Source organism: Pinus tabuliformis, chromosome Q (genome assembly GCF_031772625.1).
Source record: "Pinus tabuliformis cultivar Carrire ecotype Pingquan chromosome Q, CPIR1, whole genome shotgun sequence".
Taxonomy (NCBI): domain Eukaryota; kingdom Viridiplantae; phylum Streptophyta; class Pinopsida; order Pinales; family Pinaceae; genus Pinus; species Pinus tabuliformis.
This window is the reverse complement of record NC_142296.1, coordinates 1,273,903,650-1,273,919,709: the sequence shown is the minus strand read 5'-3', so window position 1 is coordinate 1,273,919,709 and position 16,060 is coordinate 1,273,903,650. Positions and strand designations below refer to the sequence as shown.

The following is a 16,060-nucleotide window of genomic DNA, read 5'->3' as shown; positions in this document are numbered from 1 at the left end:
CCAACTCAAACAAAAAATTCTTATGGAATTGCACACTTCTCCCTTAGGGGGGCACTCGGGATTTTTAAAAACTTACCACAGGGTTAAGAAGGAATTTTTGTTGGGTTGGCCTTAAATCTGATATTCAAAAGTTTGTGGCAGAATGTTTGGTTTTCCAAAAAAATAAAGTTGAAACAATTAAGACCTCAGGTCTATTACAACCTTTATCCATTCCAAGCTAATGTTGGGAGGAGGTTTCAATGGATTTTATCACAAGTTTACCCAAGTCTAAAGGAAAGACTGTCATCATGGTGGTAGTTGACAGACTTACCAAGTATGCACATTTTTATGCATTATCACATACATTTAAAGCCAGTATAGTTGCTACTGCATTTATGGAAACAATTCAAAAGATGCATGGAAGACCAAATATTATTGTAAGTGATAGAGATCCCGTTTTAACTGGAAATTTTTGGACAGAATTATTTTCATGTCTTGGTACTCAGTTAGCTCATAGCTCATGTTATCATCCTCAATCTGATGGGAAAACTGAGATAGTAAACAAATGTTTGGAAGGATAACTTCATTGCTTTGTATCTGATAAATAGACTTAATGGGTCAAATGGTTGCCTCTGGCTGAATGGTGGTATAGCACTTCTTTCCATATTGCAGCAAAAATGACCCCATTTATGGAACTTTATGGATATTAGCCACCATATATCACATCATATTTGAAAGAAAATTCTAAGGTTCAAGTAGTGGAACATCACATCGAGCATCAACAATAAGTTCTCCAACTCTTAAAGGATAACCTTGTGTTGGCGTAGAATAGAATGAAACAACAGGAAGATGAATATCACAGTGAAAGAAGTTTTAATGTAGGTGACTGGGTGTTCCTATGACTACAACCATATAAAAAAATGTCCCTCAAGCAAGCTAAGAAGGATAATAAATTATCACCAAAGTATTATGGTTTGTACAAGGTGTTACAAAAGATTGGTACTATGGCATAAAAATTGGATCTTCCTGTAGCTTCTCGAGTACACCCAGTTTTCCATGTTTCATGTTTAAAGAAGGTTATAAGCAACAAGCTCCAGTTCAAAGAATATTGCCAGAACTTGACGAGGAAGGAAAATTTATATTAGAACTGGAAGAAGTTATAGAAACAAGAACTTGACAGCTACGAAATCAATCAATTTCGGAGTATCTCATCAAGTGGAAGAACTTATCCACCGAATATTCCACATGGGAGGATGAGAATTTTATACAAAAGCATCCAGAACTACAAAAGCGTTGAGGACAACAATTTTTTGAAGGAGAGGGGAATGTTGGGTCCCTATAATACTAGTGATTCCCCCATTACTATTGTAGTTGAACCCCTTATTAATATTGTTGTGCCCCTATTGTCCCCATATTGTTATTACGGTGACCCATAGAATCCCTCTATTGTTGTTTTTGTGCCTTTATTATTGTTAGGCCGGCTTGGTTATATTGTGACCCCTTAGACTCCTATATATAGAAAGGAGGTTTTGTCATTTGAAACATCAAAGAATTGTTCATTTGTGTAATGTAAAGGAGGTTTCCCCCTCAAAGAGGCTGAATTATAAGGCATTGATCTATGTTTTCTATCTTTTTGTGATTTGGTTTCATAACACCTTCCTTTAGATTATTGGTTGCCGGAGTCTCTAAAGGCTATCAGAAACAAGCTAGGGCATTCTGTAAAGATCTCAAATGCTACTCTAAGAGGCAAATACACTTCCTTCACCTGGATATGTGTGGAAATGGACTTATCTAGGGAAATTCCAGATGCAATCATTTTAGAAGTGTATGACGAGGAATGGATGCAGACGGTGGGCTATGAACATGTCCCATTTAGGTGTCGTAAGTGCCATGAACACAAACACCTATACAGGGACTGCCCATTGAAAAAGCTGGAGAGAAATACGAAAACCACTACAGGAAAGGATCCTAAAGGTTTTACTAAGGTTTGGGGTAAAGGGAAAGGAGGCAAGTGATACCAAAAGAAAATTAATGAAGACGGACAACTGAGCCACAATAGTTTCAAGATCTTAGAAGAAGAAGTAAAAAAAAACAGGAAAAACTAGGAATTAGAGAATATTCCCACTAAGAAGGAAAGGGATGCTAATATGGAGGATATACTAGAAAACAACAAACAAAAGGATGATATGCTGAGCATTATGGAGCTCAGAAAGAACCATGAGGTGACCCCAAGTGAGGCTGGAATGGAAGACCATGAACTGCAGGAGATTCTAGAGAGGGAGAATTTATATCTAGAAAAGTTTCTGGAACAAGGCATCACCAAACGAGTAGACTCTCTAGCAAAAGAGGAGTTTGACAGGGTTCAACAACTCTTCCTCTAGAGATCACAAAAAAGGTGTTCTGGACTCAAAAGAAACCATGATATCTAGGAGAATAGGGGAGTGAAAATTATGGAGGATATACTGATGCATTCTTCCAAGAACCCGGGTAGGAAAAGGGGAAGGAAAAAACAGAATGACTTGCTGACCGAATGTGGGAAACTTATGATTAACTCAGCTAAGATGAGGGATCTCACCAGTTACTCCTTTACAAACCTTTCTTAATGAAGCTTACAACTTGGAACATTATGGGTCTAGGAAGTAAAAGGAAACAAAGAACTCTTAGCAGTAGAATAAAAGAAGAAAAATTAGATATCATTTTTATTCGGGAAAAAAAATGTTCGATGTACAAGATCAGACAGATACACAACAAATGGTTAATCAAGTGTGAGTATCTAGAGGTTAAAGTGGATAACTTGGCGGGTGGGATTATTACCTTATGGGATCCTCAAAAACTTGGAATCCTGGATGCTGAAGCTTCTAGGAACTATCTATCCCTGGTGATTCAACCTTTGGGTGATAAGGATATCTGCATGATCTCTAATGTCTACGGTCCTCAAAAACTAGAAGACAAACTTAAGCTTCTCACCTCCCTTGAGGAGTTGAGAGAGAGATATCTGGATATGCCCTGGATTCTGGCTGGGGATTTTAATATGATCAGATTTCTTACAGAGAAAAAAGGTTGTACCAGAACACTAAGCAGAGAATCCATTTCCTTCCATAACTTCATGCATAACATGGGGCTAGTGGACTCAGAAACAATAAATGGCACTTTTACTTGGAATAATAATTTCAAAACTTAAAGATTCTCAAGGGAAAGAGCTCATATCTCATAAAGAAATGGAATCTTTCCTAGTTCAACACTTCCTTAGCATAGCAAAGGAGCCTCTCATCGATAGAACCTGGTTCATTAACAAATTCACAAAGTTCATTCCTAAGCTTGTAACCAGGGAAGACAACCACAATATTAACAGGCCAGTGTCTGAAGATGAGGTTAGTGATGTTATCAATGAGATGCAAAATGGGAAAGCTCCTGGCCCTAATGGTTTCAATGTGGACTTCTTCACAGCTTGCTGGAAAATAGTCAAAGAAGATATCCTTGATGTAGTGGAAGACTCTAGAATATCCAAAACTATTTTGAAAGATCTTAATGCCTCTTTCATAGCCTTGATTCCAAAGTAGGAAAAAGCTGACACCTGATAGATTCAGACCCATAGCCTCATGTAATGTGGTGTATAAAATTATTTCCAAAGTGATCGCTGATAGACTCAAGCTTCTTCTTCCTTCTCTCATCTTAGAGGAGCAAACTGGATTAGTGGAAGGAAGACAAATTCTTAACAACATCATACAAACTCACGAGGTGGTACACTCTCTTAAGAGCAATAACCAAGCCAGTATGATCATGCAGGTAGACCTAGGAAAAGCGTATGATAAGCTAAGATGGTATTACATTAGGGTAGTGCTAAGAGCTTATGGCTTCGACCACAACTGGATAAGAGGGGTTATGGCCCTTGTATTCATGGCTAGATTCTCCATTTCGCTTAACGACTCTCCCTCTAGAACCTTTATGCCTTTTAGGGGTCTCAGGCAAGGGGATCCCCTCTCCCCCTTCCTCTTTGTTCTCATGATGGAAGGGCAAGACAGAGCGATCAAAATGGAAAATGCTGAAGGAAGAATCCAGGGTCTGAAACTTACCCCGAATGGTGTTACTTCTACTCATCAACAATTTGTTGATGACACAATGCTCCAGGGCATTCCTATGGTTAAGGAAGCCAGAGATTTCAAACGAATCCTGAATGAATTTGCTTTGCCCACTGGTACAGAGGTAAGCCTCGACAAATCAAAGGTGTTTTTTTTTCAACACTAACATTTCTATTCAAAGGAACCTCACCCAAATTCTTTGGTTTCAAAGGGATCAGTTACCTTCCAAGTACCTTGGAATGCCTCTTACTGACAAACATATGAGCAAGGGAGTGTGGGAGTGGGTAACTAATAAACTTAAGGAAAAAGTCAGAAAATGGACCTGCAGGTCTTTGAATTTGGCATGGAATCTTGTGCTTACAAAGGTTGTCCTATAGGCTATACCCATTTTCATGTTTTCAGCTCTTCCTCCTCCCAAAGGAGTTATGCAACAAATCAAGAGTATTGAATGAGATTTTCTTTGGGGAAAGGGAGAAGATAAAAATAAGTGGGCTTTGGTAGCTTGTGACAAGCTCTGCAAACCTAAGGTCCATGTTGGTTTGGGGCTTCATGACCCTGAAATCCTCAGCAGAGTTTTGGGAGCCAAACTTTGGTGGATGTGGCTCAAGGAATCAGCAACCCCTTGGGCCAAGCTTTGGAAACGGAAATATGAAAATAAATGGCAGGAGAGGGATCATATCCGAATGTTAGGGCTTATCAAGGGCTCCCACATTTGGAACCTTGCTTGGGAGAATAGAGCCATTTTCCATCAGCATAGTTTTTGGGAGATTCGAGTTGGGAACCTTGCACAATTTTGGGAGGATAACACGTAGTAGGAACTAGATTTTTTTAGAGAAGAACTATCGGCTCTCAAAAATGACATTGAAAACAAAGGTTTACTTATGGTTAGTGACTTCTGGGATTAGGTGAGGGACAATGGTAAATGGATAATGTGGAAGGATCTTAGTTATAGTGAAGAGAGTCCTTTGAAGGCCTAGGTAGATTCCCTTGCTCTTGACTTAGAGCAAAGGAATATTTTGGTGTCATCCTCATCTGACCAACTGAGATGGGCTAGAAATGCTGAAGGCACCTTTAACCTCAAAGAAGCTAAACACATGGCCCTATGTTTTGATTATCCAAACCCTGATCAGGTTTGGAATGACCTTTGGTAGAACTCACAATGGATGAAAATCAAGTTGTTTATGTGGTTGGTTCATCAAAAGAAAATTCTCACATGGGAGAATCTTCTAAAAAGGGGATTTGTTGTCCCGTCCAAATGCCATCTATGTGTCTTACAGGAGGAGACGATGGAACATTTACTAAACCTTTACCCCTTCACCTCAACCTTGTGGGATTGGGCGACCTCAGTCTTCATGCAAACTGACAAGGACTGACTCAGCATCACCAAAACTTTGAAGAATTGGAGGAAATACTTCTTAGGTAATGAAATAATTAACAAGGATTGGACTCTGGTTCCAGGCTTTATTATATGGGATGTTTAGAAAGAACGTAATGGCAATATTTTCAAGAGAAAAAACAAGCTCAACACAGAACATCATTGGCCAAATTTTATGACAGCTCAAAGATACCGTAGGAGCCCTTATGTGGAAAATTCCTGAGGACCCTCCATTGCCCCTGGATGCTAGCATATTACTGCAGTTGGGTCTCCATTCTCTGGTTCCGCAAGGGACTGATAAGGGTGTGAGAAAAACAACTTTTGGTAAAGATATCTAGTAGCCTCCTCCTCATGGTTTTTTGAAAATCAATATTGTTCGGGCTACTAAGGGCAACCCAGGGATGGCTAGATTTGGAGGTGTCATAAGAGATGAGCAAGGGCGCATAAAGGATATCTTTCATAGTCATTTGGGGACTGCCGCTAATAAAATGGCAGAGCTCATGGCCTTAGAGCAGTGTGTGGAAATCCTGATCCAGTCAAATTTACACAATGCCATCATTGAAGCTGACTCTGAATTGGTCATTAATGCGGCCAAGAAAATGTGTAATGGAATGATAGATGGAAAAGTGTAGAAAAATTGCAGGCTATCGCATGTCTTTCAGTGGATTCATTCCCACTTGCGAACCGTGAGAACCTTCAGCTTCGTTCATGTGCGAAGAAAATCCAGTATGTTAGCTGATCATCTGGCGAATGAAGGAGTGCTATGTAAGGAAAGCTATATTCGGTATGATTGGAATTCTATACCCTCTGGTAAACTGCGTGATTATTGTCAACGACATGCTACCAAAGATATGACACACTTCCAGACCATGAATAATGAACAGGAGGAAGACTAGCAGAAGTAGGAGAGAAGGGAAGTCCTTGTGCCTGGTTGAAGTGCTGCAGTAAATCCTATCTGTAAAAACTCAAATGAAGAGAATAACGAAGAAGTGAAGTGTTGATGCATGTATCCGTTGGATATAGAAGATCAATGGACGAGATTTGTTCGTGATGGGTGGCCAGGTTTAAGTCGCATAAGATGGAGCTAAAAAATGAATGAAGGAGATTCAATATTAAAATTGGTGGAAGGTGAAAGGCGAGAATTGATCTGGACCATCAGATCGACAATGATTAGTAGACTAGTGGGAGTAGACGAGAGTGGAAGTCCTTGAGTCTGGCTGAAATGCCACAATAAATCCTAATTTTCAATCCCACAGTCAATGCTTACGTCATAGTCAACTACGGGGGTCGAGAGCTAGTTAACCCGTATGCTAGATGAAGGGTCGTAGACTCTAGGATTTAATGGCCTTCGTCATCTAATGGATATCGGGCCATAAAGAGATCAAACTTTAACCTCAAGGGTGAACTTGAAATTTTATAGATTAAGGTTGTATAATTCTTATCGGCTTCGTAAGGCTATTAAATGTCATGTAAGTGGTCCGATGCAATGTCATTGTGGACCGTCAGATCAAATGTGTTTCGATCTTCGGCATTGGATCACCGAGGAACTCTGTTGATCGGAGGAAGTCTTAACTGTCGGATTGAAGGTAAGATAAACAGTGGAGATTGAGCGATAAAGCTTGGGCGAGGGGAGCTGAGAATATTATAGGTGCGGTTTCAATTTAGCCCGGATGTTATCGCATATCGCATGCGAGAGTGATGAAATTACATGATGGTGCGATGCGATATTTAGACAGCCGTAGATCTATCGGATGAGATCAACGGTGGAAAAGGGAAATCGCATATCGCAAGTCGGGAATCCTGTGTGCATATGCTTTTGAGTCTTTGTAACTCCGTGATGTGATATATGATTTTGGGTTTTGTTCACCTTGTTGTCTATTAACAATCAACGGGTCTGCCTTTTGCTGGTCTTTACACTTGTAAATACGTGTACCATATGTAACATTTTATCGGTTAATTGAAGGCTCCACTCTTACTTGACCAAAAAAACATAAAAAAGATTTAAAACATTAATATTATTTTTTTCGATCTGTTACCTTCGAATCCTCGAAACTTGAGAAATGTTCGTCCAAAGAAATAAATACAGATACACATGTTTCATCTATATCCAATAGACATATGATTTTATTCGTTGCAACTTATAAATTGTGATCACTAACATTTTGTGATACACATGGCATATCTTACAGAACAATCAACGTTCTACATAACAACATTCTTAGAAATGAAGACATGCAAGATCATGACAACATAATTACAAATGAAAAGGAGACTAAAGCTAAGATAATTCTCATGATAATTGACCCTGACACCCAAGGTACTTTCTGGTTAAAATTTTAATTTAATTAATCTAAAAAATAATTAATAAAAATTATAATTATATTATAATCAAAATTTTATTAATAATACAATATATATGATTTTTTAGATTTATTTTAAATTAAAAATAAAATAATAAATCAATTAAAACTCAAAACTCAAAGTCTTTTAATCTAAATTTAATGCACACATGTCATGAAATGTCTCAGCCTAAAGTCCCTTTGGTCCTAGTTATGTTGATGGGTATCCCTATTATTAAATGTTCACATATTAATCTCTTCTAATTATAAATCTTAATTTATTATTTTGGATGAAAGATGTTGGTGTATATTCTTAGTCGCTTCTTAATTTATTATTTTGGATGAAAGATGCTGTTGTATTTTCCTAGTCCCTTTTAAATGATAGGATGGAGTTTTTAGTAATAGCTATTTATCATTTCTAAATTTTCACATTTTCACATTTATTCAATATTTTTATAAATTTATTATTATGATTATGACTATGATGATCACTTTTCAAAATTAATGAGAAGTGAAATCAATATATAACTATACAACTTTTAAATTTGTGAAACTTGTCTTATAGCTTGGTTTATGAAACATTATTTGTCTCTATTTTTAGTTTATTGTTCTATATTCCTTAGGGACACATGTTCCATGTAATAGTAATACAAAAAAAAATGAGAATTATATGTGTGTTAAATCCTTTTCTTTGTTAATAATAGGTTATTGTATTATTAACAATAACTTATTATTAACAAAAAAAAGGATTTAATAGACATACAATTGTCATGTGCCAGGTTTACAATTGTCATCGTTGGGCAATGGCATGGAACACGACGGGTAATGGGACTTGATTTTACACATGATTCCCATTCATTGTAAATGCATGTTGGGTGTTATAAGGTGGAAGAGGTAAGTTAAGAAGAGAAGCGGAGGAAAGGCTCACTCCTCAACCTCTTGCATCCAATATTTCTATTTGATTTTTGTAATGCTTTGTTTGCCTTCTAAGGTTGTGAACTCTATCTATGAGGAGGGAACCCTCTTTGTGTTTTCTTCTATGCTGGTTCAAGCATGGTGCTGATGTTTTCCATTCTCTATTTACATTTTACAGATATTTGGCATGTCTTTGAATTAATGGTTATATACTTTAATTCGCCTCTTCTTGATAGCGAGTTTAGAGGTATTTGTTATTCCTAACTATTATGGTTTGTGGTTGTTGGTATCTAGGCTATTTCTCAGTCTGGTTTTGAAGTGCAGGGTTTTCTTGCTTTATTAATAAAGGGCCAATTCTCAATTCGTGTTTTGTGTTGATTTCTCTAGTTTATTGCTTTAAATTTCTCTAGGCTAGTGATTTGGGTAAGTTTCAAGTTAATTGTGGCTTAAATTTATTTCCTTCAGTTTGACTACACCTTTTTTATGCTGTCACTTCTCTTTAGGGTTGTGTCTGTAATTGTGGTATGTGCAGGTACTCTTGGTTCTTGAATGTTAGTTTTGTGGTCGCGTTATTGGTATATTATGTGAAATGAAAGTTGTGAATTTCAAAAAATTCTTGGATTTGGACCTCTTTCATGGAAATTGGGGGATGACTTGTTTGTTCTTTGGTCTGGTATTGAAGGAGTGTTGACTCGTCCATTTTTATTGTTTTTTTTGGTAGGGTACTCTAAGCGGTTATCTACATTGTTATTGTGCATCCTCTATCATGCCTGCTCGCCAAAGAATGACAAGTATAAGAGGTGGTGGTGGTAATGTTGTCATAAAATGTGGTTGAACCTTTTCTTTTGACAGAGTAGCAACTTTATTTGATAATGTTCCCCTTAAAGTGTGTAAAGAAAATTTCCTATTGGAGTCATAAGAGTTTGGAGAACACCCATACCATTAAGAATTCGAATGTGGGGGGTGATGTTCTGAAACAGGTTCTATACCTAGGTATGTTTCGGAAGAGATGATTTCATTTCTTGTATTCTCTCTCTTTGGATCAATAGATATTGCATCAATAGATGGACACTATGTTAAACTTATTTCTCAATGACAAACAAGTTGACAATTACAATGTCCTTTTTGCACTAGAGGATATTAAGCACATTTTACAGAATCACAGGTTGAGACTTAATGATGTTGATGCTTTCCAGAATCATGTGGAGAATTATTTGGTGTCAGACTCATCCTCAGGAGATATCTTTGATCCTCCTAGAGACCCTACCGACGCTCTAGTTTGCAGTGATCTTGACCTTATTGTTATTTCTTCAGACTAAGCCTAGGAAATCATTTTATCATTTTAGCTTATATGGCTGAACACGCCTTAACGTTGCTGATGTTTTTTTTATCTTTGGACAATGTAGATGGATCATGAAATGAAGATATATTTGTGGTTCTCCTAGTTTGGCTCTTGTTTTGCTATGCACATGGTTTTGTAGTGCCTTACTTTTTTTTTTTCAAGAGGAACAAAACAAATAGCACTGGAAGATTGAATTATATTGGAAATTGATTGCTAATTGAAGAAGAATTGCAATAAGTGATTGTGTTAGCCATAAAACACTAGAAAACTGAACATGGTTGACCTCCACCTATATGGATCAAGATATTTGTGCTTGGTGCAATTTACAAGGTCAATCTTTGGTGGAAAACTCATTTTGCAAGTAGTTATCTCTGTGCTGTACCTATGGAAAATTATGGCTTATGTTATTGTTGCCTTACCAAAGTGGCTCTTTTTCTATTCAAGGCTAAATTTTTATTGTATCTGTGATCATTTAGCCAGCTTAGACTATGTGGCCCCTAGAGTTTGGTTTTTTTTCATATGTCTTCTCTTGTCTCAACTCTTGGGAGCTCAGTATTTAGACTTGATTTGTAATGTGTAGTCCAGTCCTGTGAAATTCCCTATAGTCCTCTAGCTTTTTTTATATTGCCTTTTAGAGCCATTTGGATATGGATGGTGCATGATATGTAATCTCCTTTTTCAGTAGTAATACAAATTGTCATGTTTCCAAAAAAATAGATTATTGTGCTAACATTAACTTAGTGTTAAAATTATTATTAAATTATTGAATTGGTATTAATATTGAATTAGTATTCAATTATAATATTAATAGAAATAACTAGGTGAATATGTTTTTTTTTTTTTTAAACTTGGGCTTTTCAATAATAATACAAAATGTTGTGTTTCCAAAAAAAAGAAAGAAACGAGATTTACTTGGAGAGTATATAATAAAATAAGAATAATGTTGAGCCAAGGGCATTTGATCCGAATATGAAATGATGTCATAATCCATATCCACGAAACCCATTATGTAAACTACCGCATCGTTTCAGACGATGTTTTGAAGATTCCTCCCTGATCTCGAATCATGATCGAGATCAGTGATCTCGAATCATGATTCGAGACGTGATTATGAATAGTCATTAACTCAAATGATATGATAGGAATAGGTATCGAATCGGATCCACTCTTTTTGTATAGAATACACTCAATGTAATCAATTAATTGATATTTATTAGGTACTTAACTTAATGCTTCTTTAGCTGCGTGCATTACCTCGACAGTAACGTTCAAAATGCCCTTTCGTCGTGCAAATTTTTCTGTATTTCTTTTTACTTCGTCCCTTACAAAACGGGGGATTTTACCCAATTCTTGCCGACTTTCAGGATCCCAAATTGGACTAATATCCGTGGATAAGGATTTAGTCATTATTTCCTTCGTATCATGACCACAAAAAATATCTAGAAGATGATCCTCCATACCCAGAGCGAATGAGTTATAAACTAGATCAGCTATTTGATTAGTACCTTCGTAACCCAGGAAGGGTCGATATCCCAAGGAAAAATTTTGGATATGAGCTGGGGCGGAAATAACTCCACAGGGAATTTCAAGACGTTTACCAATATGATGTTCCATTTGAGTACCAAATATTGCAGAGGGTTCCACGCGAGAGATAATATCTCCTACTTCAGCATGATCATCTGTGATGATTATCTCATCACAAAAATCTTTAATTTGCTCTTTGAACCATTCTGCATCATGTTTACAATAAGTACCTGTACAACTCACACGAATTCCCATCTCTCTAGCAAGTATCTTAGTGATTGAAGCAGCATGAGTTGCATCACCAAAAACGACTGTTTCTTTCCCCGTAAAATTCTGACAATCGATAGATCTTGATAACCAAGCAGCTTGGGAAACGAATCGAGTTTGTCCATCGATATAGGATTCGTAATCAACCCTTTTGCTCGATAAAATAGGAGCCGCCAAGGTCTCAAGAGATTTCTTTATCTGTCGGATGCACTCGGCCATATCTACAACTCCCATAGGAGTTGTAGATACATAAGGCATTCCAAATTCCTTATTCAAATACATCGCTGTCATTAAGCCCACTTCACGATAAGGAATTAAATTGAACCGAGCTCTTGGTAAATTTTTCGGATCCTCTACAGATCCTCCTTCAGGAATTATTTGATTAATTCTGATGTCCAGATCTTTTAATAAACGTCTCAACTCACGACAATCATGTCGATTATGAAAACCCAGAGTAAGAATCCCAATTATATTTACAGAAGGTGCATCTGTTACGAATTGATCCAATGTATGGGATTTCTCCAAATAATATCGAACTACCTGTTCCAAAGTTCTATCCGCTGCCTGAATTTCATTCACTTGATAATGATCCACATCCGCAAAAATGACGTTGCAATCGGAGATTATGGATGCTCTATCCACAAAGTTTTTTAAATCCTCTTCTAAGATACTAGAGGTACATGTAGGTGTTAATATTATCAGATCGGGACCTTCCTCCTTATCTTTTCGAATAATATGATCCACAACTCTTTTTCGAGATCCACGTGCTAGTACGTGACGATCTACTATACTAGCAGTTGCAGGAGTAAAATTTCTTTCCCGTTCTAACATAGAACGCATTACATTAAAATAATCATCTCCTAGAGGAGCATGCATAATGGCATGGACATTTTTGAATGAACTAGCTACTCGTAGAGTTCCAATATGAGCAGGACCAGCATACATCCAATGGGCTAATTTCATAAATTGAACCTTATCTCAAATTGATCCGTATTCCCATCTTGCACCACAGATATATCCCTTTATCTCTTCCCTATTGTAATCACATTCCCTTCTGAACTTTAAGTATGGTTAAATTATGATAAAAAGGAAAACAAAGTTGGATCTTTTACGAAAGAAAAAAGGGAAGAGCGAAGGAAGGGAAAACAGGAACCAATGAAATAAGTCTGGGACGGAAGGATTCGAACCTCCGAATAACAGGATCAAAACCTGCTGCCTTACCGCTTGGCCACGCCCCATTCCCATCCTATTTCCCTATTCATATGCTAATGAATACTTATATCAAATTTTTTGTCAACCCATTAGTATCCAAGATTCATTAGATCAGATCTCAATTGGGGAAAAATTTTTGTGGATATTTCAACAAAATAGGTTATTGATGGAATTGGACATAATAGGAGAAACAGAAAAAGTGACAAGAATATCCATTCATTGATCATTTTCTATTAGATTGGGTAAAATGTTGTATGTATGAAAGAATCATCCCTTCCAACCCCAAGTCCGGTCAAACTTGCCGAAGAGCTTCGATCGATTCGATCAATCAAAGACTTTTCTGGCTTTACCCCCCCCCTAATTTTTATTGGAGAATAAAAATGCCAGTTATGTTCAATATTTTTCTAGATGATGCCTTTATTCATTCAAATAATCCCTTTTTTGGAAAATTACCTGAGGCTTATGCAATTTCTGATCCAATTGTCGATGTAATGCCAATTATTCCTGTTCTCTCTTTTCTCTTAGCCTTTGTTTGGCAAGCTGCTGTAAGTTTTTGATAAAAAGTATCCCCTTTTTTCTTTTTCAAGTTTTTGGGTCGCTGTCATTGATCCAATTTTTGTATAACTCTTTCCATTTTTTTGTGACAGAAGTTCTATCCTTGCTCCACCCGACGATACCAGATTCAGATACCTTATCTGCTCCCGGATAAAAACTTTTCCACTCACCTTCATCAATTCCTTCCGATCCCACCGCTCACTTCGGATCGGGCTATTGGGTCACGTATTGATACGATCACCAATGACTATTAATATTGAGTTAGCATTCAATTATAATATTAATAGAAAAAGAATCACGCCCTTAGCAACCATATATAATCCTTCTTGAGATCAATGGTGCATGATATGTAATTTCCTTTTTGAATAGTAATATAAATTGTTGTGTTTACAAGAAAATAGGTTATTCTGCTAATATTAACTAGTGTTAAAATTATTATTAAATTATTGAATTGGTATTAATATTCAATTAATATTCAATTATAATATTAATAGAAATAACTAGGTAGATAGGTTTTTTTTTTCAACTAAAGGAATCATGCATTTTTCAATAATAATACAAAATATTGTGTTTTCAAAAACAAAAAAGAATATTATATTAATTATTGTTAAATTACTATTAAAATTGAGTTAGTATTCAATTATAATATTCATAAAAATAACTATATAAATAAGTTTTTTTTTTTTTTTTTTTCACTGAAAAATCATGTCTTTTTCAATAATAATACAAAATATTGTGTTTCCAAAAACAAAAAAAATTATTATATTAATATTATTATTAAATTATTATTAATATTGAATTAGTATTCAATTATAATATTAATAGAAAAGGAATCATTCTTTAGAGCAACCATATATAATCTTATGGTGCATGATATGTAATTTCTTTTTCCCATTGTAATCCAAATTGTTGTGTTTCCAAAAAAATAAATTATTGTGCTAATATTAACTCAATGTTAAAAGTTATTATTAAATGGTTGAATAGGTATTAATATTAAGTTAATATTCAATTATAATATTAATAGAAATAACTAATAGAAATAACTAGGTGAATAGATTTTTTTTTTCAACCGATTATAATATTAATAGAAAAAGAATCATACTTGAGCATATATAATCCTATTTAACATTGGAATATAAAATCTGTGGAAACCAAAACTTTACCACCGAACGATTCCAGAAAGTGACATACTTTTCTGACATACATATTCTGATTCTAAATTCTAGGAAAGGAACATGCATATCGTCCAAAATATTTATTTATTTATTTATGGATTAATTGTGAATACTTACTGTGAATAATATTATTACAGACGTGAATGATTTTATTTTGATACATGGATGCTTTTCAGGTGGCGGCTTGTTCTGCTGGTAATCAGTAATCACAGTTTACGTTCTCTCCAAAGCTCTATATAACATTCCATTCCTCCACAAAATTGTAATCATACACACACAACCTTTCGGCAATCAGAATTTTGTAGAAAACGAGGCAGAATGGCGACTTTCAGAGGATTTGGATTTGTATGCATCTGCCTCATCTTGGTTGCTGCTGTAGAAGCCGACAAATGTGGAGATGAGATCCAAGCTTTGGAGAACAATTGCAGTCCCGTAGTGTTAGGAGAATCTCCTTCTGCTGTGTGTTGTGGTCTCATAAGAAGTGCAGACACGGGATGCGTGTGTCCCCTAGTTACTCCTCAAATTGCAAAGCTCGTCAACGTAACCAAGGTGGTTGGCGTCATTGAAAGCTGTGGCAGAAGCGTTCCTCCTCACACTCAATGCGGGAGTATATATTTCAGACTGCAACTCAATAATTTATAATAATCATTGTATTGCTTTGGTTATTTTCAACCCTTAAATGTTGTAATTATTCATATGTTCTTGATTTCAATTGTTATGCAGGCATTACAACACCCTAGTGTATAAGTTCCAGCCCCTGGAGATGAAAAGTTGCCCTCCTTTGCAATGGCGTCCATCTATCACATATTCTACAGATTTAGCTTAAGGATAAATACTATTTATGCAAGTGTTACAGTAGATATTTCTTTAAATCATATGTCTGAATCCATGAGAGTTCATGGCAGATTCCATGTTTCTGCCCACGACTTTTCTTGGTAATGGCGACTTGTAAGCCAATAAATAAAGATGGACCTGAAATTCAACAATTCCACTTGAAATTGAGTCTTTCACATTTCTTTTCCTTCTTGAATATCGCAAATATAAAGAAAAGAATATGATATTTTGATTGACTATTTGAATTGCTTGGAATCTGAACTCTAATCTCAGCTTCGAACTTTCGAACTTTCAACAGAGTTTTCATGTACTGTAATTTCATGTATATGGACTGTTTATTTCTAGATATTCTGAAGTATGTTTATTTTTTCTATGTAATATTTGTGAAGAGTTAAAATTTCGGAATGGAAAAGATGTATAATATGTTTGTGTTTATATGATGTATATCAATTAAAACAAATAAC

The 16,060-nt window shown here is 35.9% G+C and overlaps 1 protein-coding gene across 2 annotated transcripts in view; it reads left to right on the top strand.

Moving 5' to 3' along the window:
• Nucleotides 1-15,783, top strand: part of LOC149224494 (uncharacterized) — a 122,125-nt gene extending 106,342 nt beyond the window's left edge. The window contains exons 1-2 of one of the 2 annotated variants that reach the window (XM_089383570.1): nucleotides 15,081-15,369; nucleotides 15,486-15,783. In XM_089383570.1, the coding sequence (XP_089239696.1) occupies nucleotides 15,081-15,369; nucleotides 15,486-15,502 (306 nt within the window). In that variant the 3' untranslated portion in view covers nucleotides 15,503-15,783. Of the gene's footprint in view, nucleotides 1-15,080; nucleotides 15,370-15,485 lie in introns of those variants that run through there. The other variant, XM_089383571.1, reaches the window with a different exon arrangement.
• Nucleotides 15,784-16,060: the final 277 nt, after the last annotated feature.